This window comes from Heloderma suspectum, chromosome 2 (genome assembly GCF_057233095.1).
Source record: "Heloderma suspectum isolate Gila_16-S chromosome 2, 16-S_ref, whole genome shotgun sequence".
NCBI lineage: Eukaryota > Metazoa > Chordata > Lepidosauria > Squamata > Helodermatidae > Heloderma > Heloderma suspectum.
In genome coordinates, this window is record NC_139459.1 from 296,269,587 (window position 1) to 296,286,260 (window position 16,674).

A 16,674-nucleotide genomic window follows, 5' to 3' on the forward strand; every position below is an offset into this window, starting at 1 on the left:
GCACAGAGTTCTGAATTACTTTATAAAAACAGCATGGAAAGCCTGGGCTCATGGCCACTCTGTAGCTTCCTATAGACTATGGAAGCCTTCCTCAACCTGGTGTCCTCCAGACATGTTGGACCACCACTCCCACAACCAGCATGGCATGCCCATTCTGGCTGAGGGTTGTGGGAGTTATAGTACAACATGTCTGGAGGCACCAGGTTCGGGAAGGCTAGACTATGGCCTCGTTCATTACATAAATGAATCTGGGGCTCACCAGTTCACCCCTCTCCTCTCCTCTGGCACAGCCCCAAGGAGATTGGACGCTTTCACTTCCATTTTTAACTAACTGCAGTTTACTGTTCTGTCCAAACCCAGACAAACGAAGGTTAGTCTTAAGTTTAGACTCTTCACTATGGATTATTGAAACAAGCCAAGTTTAAACTATGGTTTATGAAGTAGGCTTGTTTCCCTAAACCAGGGGTGGGCAACTTGTGGCTATGCAGTATGGGGCTGATGGAAGTTGCAGGCCAAAACATCTGGAGAGCTGCCCCTGTCTTAAACCATAGTTAAGATTAACCACAGTTTAATATTTGGACGTAACATTAAACTCTGGTTAACTCAAAACTGAAGCAAAAGCTTCTGATCTTCTCTCCATGTGCCAGAGGAGGAGATGGCACAGAAATCCAGGGCTTGTGCACACAGAAATCCAGGGCTTGTGCACACAGAAATCCAGGGCTTGTGCGCACAACACACAGCACTAAATTTGAAGCAATACTTCAGGAACCATCTCACTTTATATGAATGACATTTTATAAACAATTAAACGGGCCTATATAGTATGTATTTCCAAAAAAGGAGGAGGATGGAGAGGTTTTTTTGGTCTTATATTATTAACACTGCTATAGGTATCACAAGGTATAAAAACAAATGCTTCTAAAATATACAACCCCCCTTCTCCCAGTTTCACCATGAATACATGAGCCAGCCAGGGCTTTAAACCTTGCTAAATTCCTTCCATAGACTTGAAACGGTACTCCTGGAACCAGGCATAAGAAATGACATGAAATCTTGCACAGCCAGGTTAGCAAACAATTATATGACAGCTTTTCTCTGGATTATTCATGTCACTCTGAACTCTCAGAGTGTACGAGGAACAGAAAGAGAACGCACAGTCCTGACCTTTAAACGTTAAACCACACATGCCATGTCTTAATAAGGCTTTGGGTTCATTTCTTTCAAGTGTTGCTGATAAGTTTCAAGTGTTGCTCAAAAAAACGTTTGTTGTCTGAAGCCCGGTGTGTTTGCTATTTGCACAGACAATCCCTCACAATTGCTAACAGATTAGCTGATGCACCAAGACAGATGTCTTCTGTAGGTACTTCCATCAGCAGTAGCACAAACTTTACACTCCTATTAAGTGGAATCCTTGGGCAGCATCCAACAGAGCCCATGCACCGGGGAACTCACTGCTAGCGCTTCCTAAAGCAACCAGAAATGAGCCGAAACACTAATTTCCGGAATGGGGCAGGTCAGTGGAGTGCACCGAAGCGGGCTCTGCTGATCTGTCCTATTCTGGAAATGAGCATTTTGGCTCATTTCCAGGGTTCTTTAGGAAAGGACAGCTCCCTGTTGTGCTGGCAGATAGTCCCGCAGGTGCAACAGCACGAGTGGAGGTGCATGGCAGCAGTGGCTATTCTCCCTTCTGTTTGCTCGCCATCAAGCAGAGAAGCTCAAGAGGGCTCCCGTGTGGAATTGTCATGATAAAGTTCCTGCCGCCCCCATACACACAGACAGCAGGGCACCAACTTTCAGCCCAAGCCTCAGAAACAACACTTGGCCCACCTTGGAATGGGGACCACTTTGTGTATCCTCTGGACCAGAATCAAACAGGACTTTTAAGACTTTGCAACAGCTTAGGGCAAAGTTAAAATGCTTGTGTGTATATAAATATATATATATATATATATATATATATATACACACACACACACACACACACACACACATTCCCACGTGATAAATAGTTTAAAATAAGCTTGTATAAAAATAAAATGATCCACTCCCACAGGAAACAAGGCAAATATAGAGGATACTTTGAAAGCCCTTTGAAGCAGTATATATACACTGCTCAAGCCACTTAGTTATATCTTTGGTAGAAGAAAATAGCATATCTTTTTTCAATGCAGCCTTTCCATTGGCAGGCACATTTGATGCCAGACAGCAGAGCCAGTTTATTCCTATTGTTTCCTTGATGAGTCTTCCATGTATAACATACAAATGTTCCTAACGTGTCTTCCTATGATGATTGGGGAAAATCCCAGCACTTTCTTGGCTCCTCCCAGGACTCTTGAATCTAGAATGAAACAAAAACCGGGGGTGGGATGGAACATTTCTTGAAGTGAGTCAGAAAATGTAACCATATCCATACCCAAAATAACAAATGATATTTGACAAACAATATATAGCCCCCACCCCAAAAAAATTTTGAAGGAGAATTACTCTAATTCAGCTTTCTCTAATCTGGAGCCCTCCAGATGTGTCGGACTACAATGCCCAGCATGGAAAAGCACCAGGTTGAAGGAAGCGCCCTACTCAATGCCTTGTAAATTAAGCTTTAGAAGGAACTGTGATTTGTAAAGAAGAGTTCTTAAACTAACTTTGAATTAACATTTTTTTTCCATGAATGGAATATTTATTCAAAATAATCTCTTCTACTTAAATCCACACTGAACTATAAATTAATTGTAGAGCTCTGACAACCACATTGTAGGGCATTCAGATAGCAATACTTTCATGTCTATCTATCTTTCCCAGTGGTCTTTCCGTCCCTGGTTTGGACACAAAAAATGGTTCGTTTTCAACATTACCAAAGACATGAAGACATGAAGAAAGGTGATTCCCAAGACTGTTGGTGTACGAATCGCTCCAGTAACATACCAAAATAATTACTGGGTCATGAGATACAAAAATTAATACTTCTAATCACAGAGATACACAGCACATCTTAAACCACAATGTCTTAGTAAAGGAATAGAAAACTTCCTTTAAAATGTTTTCTTATAATATCCCAATAAGAGACCAGTTGAAATGAATTGAACTGAGGTCAGGGCAAACTAGATTATCCCAATATCTCCCTAACCAATATCACAAATGTAGCATATAGCTGAGAACAAAGAAATACCCATGAAGAATCATACTATCATACATGACAGAAGACTGGGCTGTAGAAAGTATAGGACAAAATACCCTGAAAAAATACCTGGCAGAGAGACATTTTGAACAGACGGCACATTGGCCAGGAGGAAAGTCCAAGCAATGAACACGTTTCCCTCAACGTGGCATTAAACTTTTTTGCTCCAGGGTTGCCAACTCCCTGTATTCTTGCCTGACTTGGGGGGTGGGGGCAGGTTGGGGAAGGCTGTACTAGAATATGAACAAACATATAATATGAAATAGTATGGAATAACTATAACGGGAAGTATTTCATGAAATAATGACCTAACAGGTTGGGGTAGGCTATACTAGAATATGAAATAATTATAATAATATAATATGAAATAATATGAGGTCAGATACTTTCTCTCTTTCCTATTCAGCTGGGAGGGGAAAATATCAATGAAGCATAGTCGATAAAGGGACTGTGCTGCTTTCAGAGATGCTGTGATGACGCCACAGAGCAAGCCACTGGAACCCCCAAATACATCTGAGCAAGGCTGTTTGCTTCCACTTTTATGGCCATTGGTGGCGTGCGGGTAGGGATGCATGAGAAATTCATTCCAGTTCGTTTTTGATCAGGATTTAATCCAGTTCACACCTTCCGGACCGAACACAGACTTGGACGCAATCTACGGTTGAAGTCCATACATTTCTGAGCTTGCAGTGATTCATGTACCCACCCCCCAAAAAATGTGTTTGATAGCATGCGTATGTTTGAAAAATACACATGAAAAGATGTGTACTTTTGAAAAATGCGCACAAATACGTTTTAATCAATGGGAGACGAATGTGTACGCTTCAAAGATGTGCACAACTGATGCATACATTTGGAAAAAATGCACACTAAAATATGATGGATTTTTGTGCGAAAAGAAAAATGCAAAGCTTACGATTTGATGTGGTCAAATTTGATATGGTCAGAACAAGCTTCAAGATGGAGTTCGGAGAACTTCGGCAAGCCCGAGTTTTGCTGATTCGCACAACCCTCCATCTGAGAAGGGTCCTTCCTCATTCCCTTTACATTTCCAGCCTCCAGATGACTTATGAAGACCTTGTCAGCCTTGCCAAAATGTGCAGCTATGGATTTTGTCATTGGAGCCTCACAGATCTGTCACAGCCAAGTTCCTTTTTGATCCATATATTAGCACCTGTCTAAAATATGCTTTATCCCAAGATAAACAAGCTTATATGTTCACCTACTAAAACTATCCTCTCGGAATGAAAAATCTCAGAGCGTTCATTACCTGGGTTGTAGCAATACATGAAGAATGCTAAACCTGCAGCAACACTGAAGCAGGCAAGGAAGAATGTAGGACCTACAGAAGAAAAGACAAGTCAGCCACTTATTAAACCAGCAGAGAAAGATTAAGATTATGTTTTCAAATGAATGGTTCATTGGCCGTTACGCTTGTTACCATGCACAACGACACTGATTTGAATGCAAGTGAAATAATTATGTTTGTGTTGTGCTTTTGTGATACATACTATCATATGTAATCACTAGTTCCCAGAGCTATTATTTTGCATCGCAATCACTATTGCTATGATTGGGGATGCTTTTATTCCTTGTAACTTGCCAATCTCTCACCTCACCCTCATTAAAAACTTGCAAGACACAACGGAACACTTCCTGAGATTTTTAGGTGGTTAAAGTCTAGGAAATAAACCTGGCTTGTCATTAGCTACTTGCTTGAATATAAATTATAGAAGCAACCACCCTCAAGAAATGCCATGTGCCGATCTCGGGCGCCTCTATCATGACTGTACTTGTGGCTCCCGCATTTTCCATCCTGGCTTAGCTAAGGTTAGAAGTTAGGCCTCATGAGCAGTATGTGCAACCCCCATAAAACATCCATGTAGAGCAGGGGTATTGAACCTCAGGCCTGTGGGCCGAATCTGGCCTGCCTGGGGTTCCAATCTCCTCACCCGGGGTTCTCCAAATGACCATGCCTTCTTCCCTTGGCCCCACCACCTCTCCCCCAACTGCAGGTCATTTCATGGTTTCCCAGCTTTTGCAATGTTTTCCCCCATTCTGAAAGGCTGAACTGCCTCTCCTGAGGCTTAGCTACTAGCGTAAGAGCATTAAGATAAAATTTGCTGGTATTTTGGCCCTGCCCCTTTTGCCTTTCATCCTGCCCACCACTGGAATGAGACCCCCGAGACTTTCTCCACAATGGAATCCAGCCCTGGGGCTGAAAGAGGTTCAATACCCCTGGTGTAGAGGCTGCTCTATAGAGACAGAGCACAGGGGCTCCTTCTGTTTTCTACTCTAAGGATCCACAGCCCTGGTCATATGTTATTTGGGTACAAATGGTCAGAGCCAACCCGCTAGCTCCACACCCACCCTCCATGTGTTCATTTGTATGGAGCCTTTGCCCATACACCCACCTGCACCTAGGCTTCGGAATATGCAATCCAGGACCCTGTGTTTTCTAGGGACTTGGATCATGTATACAGGAACCTCCTTATATTTGAATGCAGATGTGCAGATTCCATGGAAACAGCACCCTCGAACACATGGAGGGCGGGGCAGGATCAGTGGATGCAACCCTGACTGTATGCAAATGAACATGTTCTTTTAAAAAAACTTGGGGATCATAGACTAGAGCAGAAACAGGGCCAGGTGTGTAGCTTTCCAGTAGCCACAGGTACCTTAGCACTGTGCTGTATTTCCAGGACAGAGCACTAATGGCAACCTGCCTGCCTGCCTGGTCCCCCTCCTGCTTTCAGGTTTCAAAGATAAACAGGCGGAAACAAAGCCAGGGCAAGAGTGTGAGGGCGGGTGGTGGAGCTCAGAAGAGTTGAGCAGGCGTCTCAAATATTATTTGCAGAGCTGGTTTAAGATTATCTAAGGTACGTATTTAAAAACCACAAAGTGCTGCAAACACCCAGCAGCTGAGAATAATTTGGGGGGGGGGGGGAGAAGCTGGCTTAATCTTAACTTTAAAAAGTCAAAGACCTATTAAAACATATGCAAATATTCAAAAATGCCAATGCAAATATGGCTTTGTAGACTTTGCATCTGGAGTGCCATTGTTGTTAGTGCTTTGGCGATCAGGGACACAGTCCCTTGGGATGTTCTCTTGTGCAAGCCCCACTGAAATGAATGGTATTGACACACTTTTGCACAGTGCCTATTAATTTCAGTGGTGCTTGCGCAGATGGTATGTACCCTAAGCTGATCAACCCCTAGAAAACCTGGATTTTATGACAACGGATGATCTGTTTGAACAAACCAGAAATTACTATTGAAAAAACCTTGATTATTCATGTACATCTTTAACCTATTAAAATCAAAGTACATGTTTACAGCAAACACATTTACAATTAATATCATGAAAATAAATTATACTAACATATTTTCCCTTGTTAACCTTATGTCCAATATTGATTTAGCCAACAAGACTTTACACATGTTATTTACCCCTGTCATTTAGAATATATTTCTCCTTCTCAGGGTTTATCCCTGTGGAATCTGAGGTTTCTAGAAACAAAAGTAACACACCAAGAGTTAGTGTTGTATTCAGTTCAGCACACTTCTGAAGCAAGTCATGCAAAGTGGAAGGAAAGGAATTACCAGTTTTCAAAGTAATATTTTAAGACATAAAATAGCCACTGATTCCCCCCCGCCTCAGTCAACATTATGCTATGCCAGTGCTCAAACTATGAAGGGAAGACAGGGAGGTCCTTAATTAAATCCACGAGCCTTATGCCCTGACTCTCTGCTCCCCAGTTTTAGCTAAATCATTCTTTTTCCCCATAAGCCTTCAAAAATCTGTAACTAAAGGGGCAAACACAAAAACCTTCCACCCTCTGATTTAAGCACTGTGCTATGTTTTTGTTATGCTTTGATCAAATAAACATAATTACTAAATAAATACAGATCAAAGCCAGAATACAGCTTCGCCTTCTACATCTCACTGAATATGGGTGAAAGTGTATACCATTATTTCCAGAAAATGGCTAATCATCCAGATGGCAAGAAGGAGCCAACGCACGTGATCGCTTTATCACTGAAATCACATAATTCAGTGGTTTTAAAGCATTCTGCTTTCAGGGAGCCCAAGGCACACAGCAATGTGCAGAGGGTCCCCCCCACATCTGTTATGGAACCAACCCCCTTGTGTGACAAAGGACTGTGAGAACAGGGGAATGTTCTAGAACGGGGTGTTTCAGCCCGAGGGCCAAATTCAATTTCTGAATTGTTCTTGGGGGCCACATTGTAGTGGTGGGTGGGGCCCAAGGCAAAATAAGACAGGGCCAAAGGCAAAGGGGGTGAAGCCAAAACACCAAAAATTCCAGCATATTTTAGCTTCAAGCTCTTCAGCAACTAAGCCTGATGAGAGGCACCTCAGCCTTTTAGAATGGGGGGAAAACATGGAAAAGCCGCAAAACCACTAAACGATTGATGGTCAGGAGGAAGAGGACAAGGCCGCCTGGGGAACCATGGAGAACCTGGGAACCAGGCAAGCCAGATCAGGCCCACAGGCTGGAGACTCTGCACCCCTGTTTTAGGGTCACACACTTATCACGTGGTGGGTACTTCTGGTGAGGCCTGTTGCTTTGTGTGAGCTGAGAGTGTGTCCAGAACACAGGCACCGCATCCCTGCACCTGTGCATTGCTGGATGGAGAATATGCCATATTTTGGAAAGCCTTACCCACTATTATTGATCTTCTCATCAGGTATCCCCTGATACACTTGTGCAGAATCACAGGGTTCCATGAACAGAGTTTGAATCCCACTGGCATAATTAGCCCCAGAGACATATCAGCAAGACCCAGTGGGAATACTAAAGGACTCCGGATTTGTCCAGGTCAAAGATTTGTGGGGCAAAACGCAGTCAGACACCTTATCGCCTTCGTGGAACTTCACATACGAAGTTGGTAATACAAGGAATTCGAAGAAAAGTGGTTTCACAACCGTATAGGCTTACCACCACCAATCTATTTTACTTTCCACTCTAAAACAAGCTTTAATTACAGAAGATGTCACGGTTTAAACAAATGTTTGCCTCCCAGAGCAGTTCATTTATTTTTTTATCTTTATCGCCAATTCACAGCTCATGGCATTTTCCATGGACTTTTTGTCCTCAGAGGCACCTGCAGATGAATCTACAGGCAAGTCTCAGCAGAACCAGTGGAGAACTGCACCCCATCCAATCACATAGAACAGGACATCCCCATTTCTGAAAGCCAACCCAAGGGACCCCTCACATTTGAACAGACTTTCCAGCCACCATTCGTCATAACTGGAGAAGCAGATTACCTAGCATGGCAAAGATTAATTCAGTTGCCATAATGCAAAACCCCATTTCCTTTCCACTTGCAATAAACTCATGCACAATGTGTGTGTCTCAAAAACATACACTCTGAGACATACCCATCAAATTTAAAGATACATGACAGGATAAATGCCTGGTGTTTGGAACAAATTTTCCTCTTACCATGCTGCGTTCCAGATCCACATTTGCCAAATAAACATGGGTTTGAGCCACCAGCGAGGGTAAAAGATTACAGCAACCTACAGGGGAGGGGATAAGTAGACCCACCCTCTCACCTTTTTTCCTATGCAAATTGCTCCCTCCAACCCATAGTGGAGTCTTCCCCAGCCTGGTACCCACAAGATGTTTTGGATTGCCACTCCCAGGATCCTTGGCCATTGGCTATGCTGACTGGGGCTGATGGGAGTTGAAGTCCACAACATCTGGAGGGCACCAGGTTAGGGAAGCCTGCCATAGGCACTATGCAACTGTCAAGTCCTCAGGACATCATGGCACACGCAGCTGCAGTGCAACACATAGTTTGCTCCAAATCACCATGCAGTTGTAGTTATTTGGCACAAGCAGAAAAGAAGGGCGAAAGCTTGAGTTTAGAGCAAAGCTGCTTCAACTTTAAAAGGCAGCCCAAAGCATCTGTGGCCGACTCATCCTTCTGCTTTGTTATTTAAGCATGCCGACCCAGAGCTACAGATAGAATTAATTAACTGTTGTGTTCTTGCAAAGGCTAAAGAATAGAAGCTTTCCAGTACTACACAGTCATTAAAGTCTGAAAAAAGAGTTCTGGAAACTATGCAGTGAAGACACACACACTCACACACACACTTACATTTGGCTCTTTCAGCAAGGTGGAATTTGCACAAAGACGATCATGGAATAAATCTATCGGCCACTGCCTGTCGCCTTCCATTTGCAAACTGGGTTAATAATATATTGATTCAAAGACTCAAACTAGCTGACCCCATCCAGTGCGAGATATAGTTCTAATATGGGTCCGCCGCACTAAATATATTGCCAGTTCCTATATTAACCTTTCCCATAAAATAAAGAAATGTATTAGGTGAAAGTAAATAGACATTGTACTGCCACATGTGACAAAACTGATGACTGTTTTGTCCCAACAACACTGCAGTATTGTGAAGTTATAACTATGTGCCAGCGCAATCCTATGCACATCTACTCAGAAGTAAGTTTCACTGAGTTTAGTGGGACTTACTCCCAGGTACGGGTATATAAGACTGTAGCCCAGTCTTCCCCAATCTGGGGCCCTCCAGATGTGTTGGACTGCATGCTGACTGGGGGATGCTGGGAGTTGTAGTCCAACACATCTGGAGGGCCCCAGGTTGGGGAAAGTTGCTGTAACCTAACAATGCACCCCCTACAGGTTTACTTGGGCATAAGTTCCATTGTGTTCAGTGGGGCTTACTCCTTGGTAAGTGTTCAAAGGACTGAAACCTTATAGCAACATCAATGTACAAGATATTTTACAACACGGGTGCAGAACCTCTTTCAACCCAAGGGCCGCATTCCATTTCGGAGAACCTTTCAGGAGCCACATTCCAGTGGTGGGCAGGGCAGAAGGCAAAGAGGGCAGGGCCAAAATACCGAAGATGCCAGCATATATTAGCTTAAAGCTCTTACTGCCTGTACCTAAGCCTTAGGAGAGGCATTTGAGCCTTTTAGAATGGCGGGAAAACTGCACAAAAGCTGGGAAACCTTTTTTTTTTTTAAGGTACAGCTCAAAACGAAAATCTACGAATGGGACAAACTCACGTTTGGAAATGGATGTATCATCCAGGTGTCCTTATCAAAGAGCTAAGAATAGCTGCAGCTTCCTCCTAAGCCTCTGTTTAGTCACACAAACCTGTGTTTGCTGCCATATATAATGTGGAATGGCCCACAGCTCACTGGATAGACTTGGCAAGTCTCTCTCCCACTCCCCTCTTTTTCAACCCTGGCTGCCCCACAGTTTTCAATCCACTGAATTCCTTGGAAAAAAGGACAGGATACAAATCGGATTATTAAAACCTGATCCTAAACACACTCAACATGTTTCAGTGGAGCAGAAAGTCAGAGTAGTTCCAGACTTTTGTCATTCACTCAGCAGCTACACAGAGCTCATGTGCTCACTGTCTCCTAGACTGCAGAAAGTGCCTCCACCTAATACACTAAAGGGGAATAAATTAGCAAGCAAGGACTTTTTCTCTTGTCCTTCTAGCATCTCCGAAGAGTGACCAGGTGCCACTGTCCTTGATGTTGTTTCAGCTAAGACGGTGTGCCCGGAATGAAGTCTATTTGATTTGCGTTTTATCACAGTCAACAACAAGTATCAACAGAATGGAGATAATGCCCACGTTGACACTACTCTGCTGCCTAGACTGAACACTCACAAATTATAGGGAGGAAATAGTCCATCTATGACCCATCTCTGCTACCTGCAGTGTGTTTATTAGAACAATCCTACCTTGAAATCAGTGTGGATTTTCCTCTCCGTACAAACAAATAGGATATTGTGAACTGAGAAACCTGATGAATAGTGGTGTTCCTTCCTCCAGATACAGCTCAAAAGCGACACAGGTTGAAAACTTATATCAGCCTTGGCCTTAACCACAGTCAAGACTAACCAGAGGTCTCATTGTGACCAGGATTTGAAACTGGCTTGCAAAGCCTGTTTAGGAGGGAACCAGCCTGGCAGACACAATCCTTAGCCATGCTTAAGGGCGCAAACCTATGCATGTTTAAACAGAAAAAAGTCTGGCTGGGGAATGCTGGGAGTTATAGGACTTCTCTGTCTAAACACGCATAGGATTGTGCCCTAAAGCACCCAAAATAGTTATGCTGGTTCCTAAATATTTTATCTAAGACTCTGATGTTTCCACCCTGCCCCATCCTCATATTGCTAAAATGAACCTACTAATATTTTGCAGCGACACGCCTCACATGCAGGCATGTTTACAGAAGTTAGTGATGAACTGAATACCACATAGGATCCAATATCTCAAGCAGGCTAAGTTTATTAAGCAGAAATGAACTATTTCAAGTCGATGCAAAAGCCAACTCCCTGGGCTGGATCCAGGCTATGGTAGTCACACTTTTGACCCATTGAAATCAGTTCTTAGTTTTTATGCCCTATTATAACTCATGGTATTATTACAATCATAACAGATAACATCAGAACTTAACAATAGTGACTAGAGATGGGCAGACTGACCTTGTCATAATTTGTAATTAGCTTGGCAAGTTACAGATCCAATGTTATAAACTGAGATGAAAGTTCTCCATTATCATGAGATTTTTAAAAATTATCTTAGAATTTTGGTGCATGTGCGTCTCCAAAGTGCATCCTGAGAACATGGTATTTGTAACTTGGTCTTCGTTTCCACTCCACACATCACAACATATCCTTCTCTCACTGACTGTTATCATATATGCTTTTTCCAGAGGACAGCTGTGTTAGTCTGTTGCAGAAACAATGAAGAATCTTGTGGCACCTTAACGGCTAAAAAATGTACTATGGCATACACTTTTGTGGACTATGTTGCATCTGATGAAGTGGACTATAATCCACACAGCTTATGCCATAATAAACTTGTTCGTCTTGAAGTTGTCACAAGGTTTTTCATTTGTTTTTCAAATGTGCTTTGTTTATAGCAATAAATGAGTAGATCAGCATGGAGGAGGAGCCATGGGCAGAGGCCACTGCTGCTGCTCTGCATCACAGGAGGAGTTGACATGTTGCTGACAGAGATGCTATCGAGAAGGTGCGTGCGCAAAGATGGTGGAGTTTGGATGTGTAGTTATACAGAAAACTCATGCGCAGAAAATATAAATTAACTTGGAATCAATCTTGGTTTGCATTACGAAAACAATACAAATAACTGTAACACAGTTAGGGCCCAATATGCATTTGAGATTTACAAACCTACTAGATTTGATTTATGAGCTGATTGATTCTGAGTTTTGGCAGCATCAGTAGACTAACTTAAACCTGGATCTGATTTTGTTAGTTTGTGTCATAGCTACAAGGCAGAAGCAGTTATGTCAAAGTAAGCTAGCCATTATGCAAGAAGTGAAACAGTTATAAATCCAGATGTAACAGAAAGCACCATGAACTGCAAATACGGATGGTGAGGGAGGTTCAGCCTATTATCTACCATGTGGTTGCTGCTTAAAAAGTGTGCTGTAAGCATGTATCACATGCGGACTCAAGCAATGCGGTCAGCCCACCATTAACACATTGTTTGACTGGAAGTTATGGAAATTACATTACCAGAAACTACACATGACTTCCCTCCATGCAGTTAGAGCTATGACATCCTAAGTGAAATGAACGGAAACTTAGCTCCACTACACAAGCTCTCTTAAGAGTTCAACCAGTAGGATTAACGGTGAAATACTATAAAAATGACAACCAAGAGAGTTTCTCACAGAAGTAAGTAGATCTAGTCTAGGCTATAACAGTTTATCCTATTTGGTCAAATGACCAGAACACTTTTCATGCTTAGAGTTCTGACAAGCAGTTTGTTAATACATCTTTACAGGACTACATCTTTAAATATAACCAACTTTTACCAATATAAGTTTTACCAATGACTCTCAGAGATGAAGAACTGATTGTAACTGGAAATCAAATTGAAATAATATAAATCTTCAAATAAGTGGCTGGCTGAATGCAATGCATTTTTCTTTAAAACGTATTAGAACTCTGGACCTCAGAAATATCTAATGCTCATCCCCTACAGAAGGCAAGTTGTACACTGTGTTTTTCTATGTAACCAACTCGGAACCAATCTAGACTCAAAACAGTCTTGTTTGGATTATGTGTAAAAGAGGAAGATGTGAGAGGAAGATCTAGGAAGTCTAGAAACACACAAAGCCAGGCACTGGATATCTTTTCCTGGGCAACTCCACAATCTTAGTCCAGAGCCTAGCGTTTGTCACTCATATAATGGAACGCTAAATACCTGTAAAGGGCCCAAAGCGGCTACATTTTTAAATTGCCCAATTGGTGTGCAAATACAACTCTAACAGATATAAATAAAGACTTGGCTGCCAGATCACTTAGGCAGGTTTGAGTGTTTATAGGAAAGAGGCAGCATTATAACCAAGCGACTGCAGAAAGCAGCTAAAGCTCCAACTTACTTAGAATTCTCCTGCTTGGCAAGTTGTTATACAGCTGTTCTGCATTGATCTGTAAAGCACGGTAAAATTCTTGACATGGTTTGTCACCTTGCTTCTGCAAGTGAGCTATAAGGTTTGACAACCGACTGTGAAGAGAAGATTTGGGGTTCCGAAACTGCCAGGGAAAAAGCACTGATTACAGAGATAATACAAAATGGACTGCAGCTATCAAATCCAGCAACAACTATGACTTTAAAGCAACCTCTGACTCACTTCTATGGCATGTGAAAAAATACGCAGTTAGCTTTGTAGTTTGTTTAAACATACCTAAGGCAGAACATATGATCCTATGCAAACTGTTTATGGTGTTTTACTGACCTGACAGGAAGTTGTTGCCAAGTTTTCTCCACTATCTAACAAGGACCAGCACATATACCATAGGAAAAACAGGCAGCAGGGATTGATCATTAAGTGCTTGTATTAATAAAGAAAAGGCAAAAAAATTCAGCACTAAATATGAATCCTTTTGTTGCTTTGGACTTAGGGGCAAACTAAGGAGACTCCCCTGCACACAGGCACACCAGCAGGGGAATCCCTGCCATCATCTCCAACTGGAAATCAGAGATAACTTCAGGGATGCAGGCAGCGGGGACTCAGGACAGGGTGCTGGGAGCTGTGCAAAGCAGCCGCTCTTTCCCGCATGAGCCAAGTTGTTTTGTGGGGCACTGAACACCACTCAAAACCAGGGACTTGGCTGGCACTGGGAGGAGTCTCTGCTAACTGACTCCCTTTCTCTGTGATGGGAGGAGGCACGGAATTCCAGCAGGAGAAGAAGAGAAAAGAGGGGTGATGACATCAGTTAGTGTGGCCATGCTCCCCGAGTTGCCCTCAGTGCATGAAGCAACACCCACTGATGTCATCTGGCTCATGATGGGCAGGGGGGAATCTGTCCTCCCACCTCAAAGGAGTTCTGCACTCCTGCCCTACATCTTCTTTACCTCTTGATTTGACAGAAATTCCCAGATATATAAAAATCAACCTAACTGGATATTAATTGGACTTTCTCACAACAAGAATTTAAAAATCACAGCCAGTTCATCAGTCGTAAGCATTCAAACTTGGAACTGTGAAAAGATTTAACTGCGTGGACAACAGTTCTATTTGGGAATAGAATTTCTATTTGGGAATGCACTAGTTATTTCATTAGAATGAGAAAGTGTATTCATGTGTGTGAGTGCAAACAAGAGTTTACTGAATCTAGTGAGATAGGCAAGGTTTTGTTCCTAACCAGATGTTTGGATTGTAAACAGAAGGCAACGCTGCATCATGGTTCTATATGAATATTAATTGAACCCATGTAAATGTTCATTGCAGTTTCAGAACCAGTACTGCGGGTGCATGTTCACAGCAGTTTGTGGCTTGGGACTATTTATGTAAACGTTGATGGTTTTTCCTGACAAAGTAAAATCACGTGCTGTGGTAGGGATCTGCGAGTTAGGACTGTTTTCTCACCTTCTGCATAAAATTTCCTGTCCTATATTCAGAAGTCCTATGCACACTTATTTGGGAGTAAGACCAACAGGCCTTAGTGGGACTTGACTAAGATTGGGCTATACAAGTGACAAAGAAGCAGAGTTCTTGTGTTGAGAATTTTCTGCTGTGGCTTCACTGATTATGTTCGGGACAAGTCCCAGCCTCTATATCCTTCATCTGTAACACGGAACAAACGTTTTCTAGAAGGTCTCTACATGTTTCATTCTTTAAGTACATGCTACACGTGAGGGATCTAAACAGTACTTTGCAGCACAATTCCCTTACCTGCTCTGTGTGCATTTATCAGGTCCTGGTAGCACCACAGTTTTAGTCTTGATTGTGTTAAGCATAAATATGGGGGACGTGTGCTGCTTTAAGTGTGGGCAGGATTTTAAGAAGGGAAATAGATGTACACCTTAGCTGAACAGAGAGAGGTTTTGCTCTGGTCTTCACCCCTCAGATCCAGTAGAACTTACTGCTCTCCACTCCCCAGAAGTGCCTCTGGTTCTCCTAGACTCCACGATCTCAAACTATAACCTTTAAACATTGGCAACCCTAATCTTGTCAAATGAGCTACCTAGAGCACATGATGAATAGCTAGGGAAAAATTAAGCTATATCTGGAAACACTGCATTCTTTCAATTACCTTTTCGGCTTCTTTATTGGTGAGAATTTGGGGGTAAACTCTGTTTAGCTGAAGGATTATTCTGTCAACCAGCTGCTCACTCAGTCTGCCGTTGCTCATTAGAAAAGCCATGTCCTGCCGTAAACGATCACAGTAACTTTGGTCTGCAAGACAGAAGCAACACTCTTAAAAACAAGCCACCACTATCACAAGGCATGACTCAAGGTAAGCGCTAAATAATTCGCTTTCGGCACTGAAGCTTTCACACTGGGACATGACTTCCTACGTAGTGTCAGACTTCAGACACATCCTGTGAGCCCCATAAATCCAAGCACCGCTAGAGCGGCTGGCACTCCTGAAAAAAGAATACGCATGCTAATGAGTACTGGAGATGGAGGCTGAGGATGCAAGGTTTTAACTTGTCAAAGTCCACCCAGGAATTTCAAGCCTGAGATAAGATTTGAATGGGGGCTTCATAGCTCACACCCTTAACCACTATGCTACACCACCTCTTGTTGGTGGCGATTCAGCAAGACCGGGTGTGGAAGTGCATGTGTAACTGGGCTTCTTCTATTGGTTCTGACATAGTAGCTCCTCCCAATGTTCTGCAAGCCACTCCCTCATCCTGGCCACAAGTGGCCTGTGGTACAGTGGAGGTAAACCTACTGTGCTAAAACAGATGCTTTTAAACCCCAACGAATGCACACCAATGAGCCCTACATGCTTCTCAGAGCCAAAGGAGACAGGACCTGGTTTTTGCTCTGTAAATAGCTGCTTGGCCAGACGGGTGTGGGGAGAACTGATTCCCCAGAAGGCCAATAGAAGCTTGCCTCCTGGGGCATTGGCAGCAGGGAATGATTTTCAGGAAGACCACATGGGGGAGTTTAAGCTCCTGCTCCCATCCCTCCTTCCCCCCG

At 42.8% G+C, this 16,674-nt stretch overlaps 1 protein-coding gene across 6 annotated transcripts in view; it reads right to left on the reverse strand.

The window, feature by feature from the left end:
- Positions 1-2,136: 2,136 nt before the first annotated feature.
- CARD19 (caspase recruitment domain family member 19) overlaps positions 2,137-16,674 on the reverse strand; it is a 40,811-nt gene continuing 26,273 nt past the window's right edge. For 3 of the 6 annotated variants that reach the window (XM_084839980.1, XM_084839981.1, XM_084839983.1), the window contains exons 2-6: positions 15,779-15,921; positions 13,621-13,774; positions 6,626-6,685; positions 4,446-4,517; positions 2,137-2,338 (exon numbers count right to left, since the gene is read on the reverse strand). In XM_084839980.1, coding sequence (XP_084696106.1) covers positions 2,223-2,338; positions 4,446-4,517; positions 6,626-6,685; positions 13,621-13,774; positions 15,779-15,921 — 545 coding nt within the window. In that variant the 3' untranslated portion in view covers positions 2,137-2,222. The remainder of the gene's footprint in view (positions 2,339-4,445; positions 4,518-6,625; positions 6,686-13,620; positions 13,775-15,778; positions 15,922-16,674) is intronic. The other 3 variants (XM_084839982.1, XM_084839984.1, XM_084839985.1) reach the window with 1 other exon arrangement.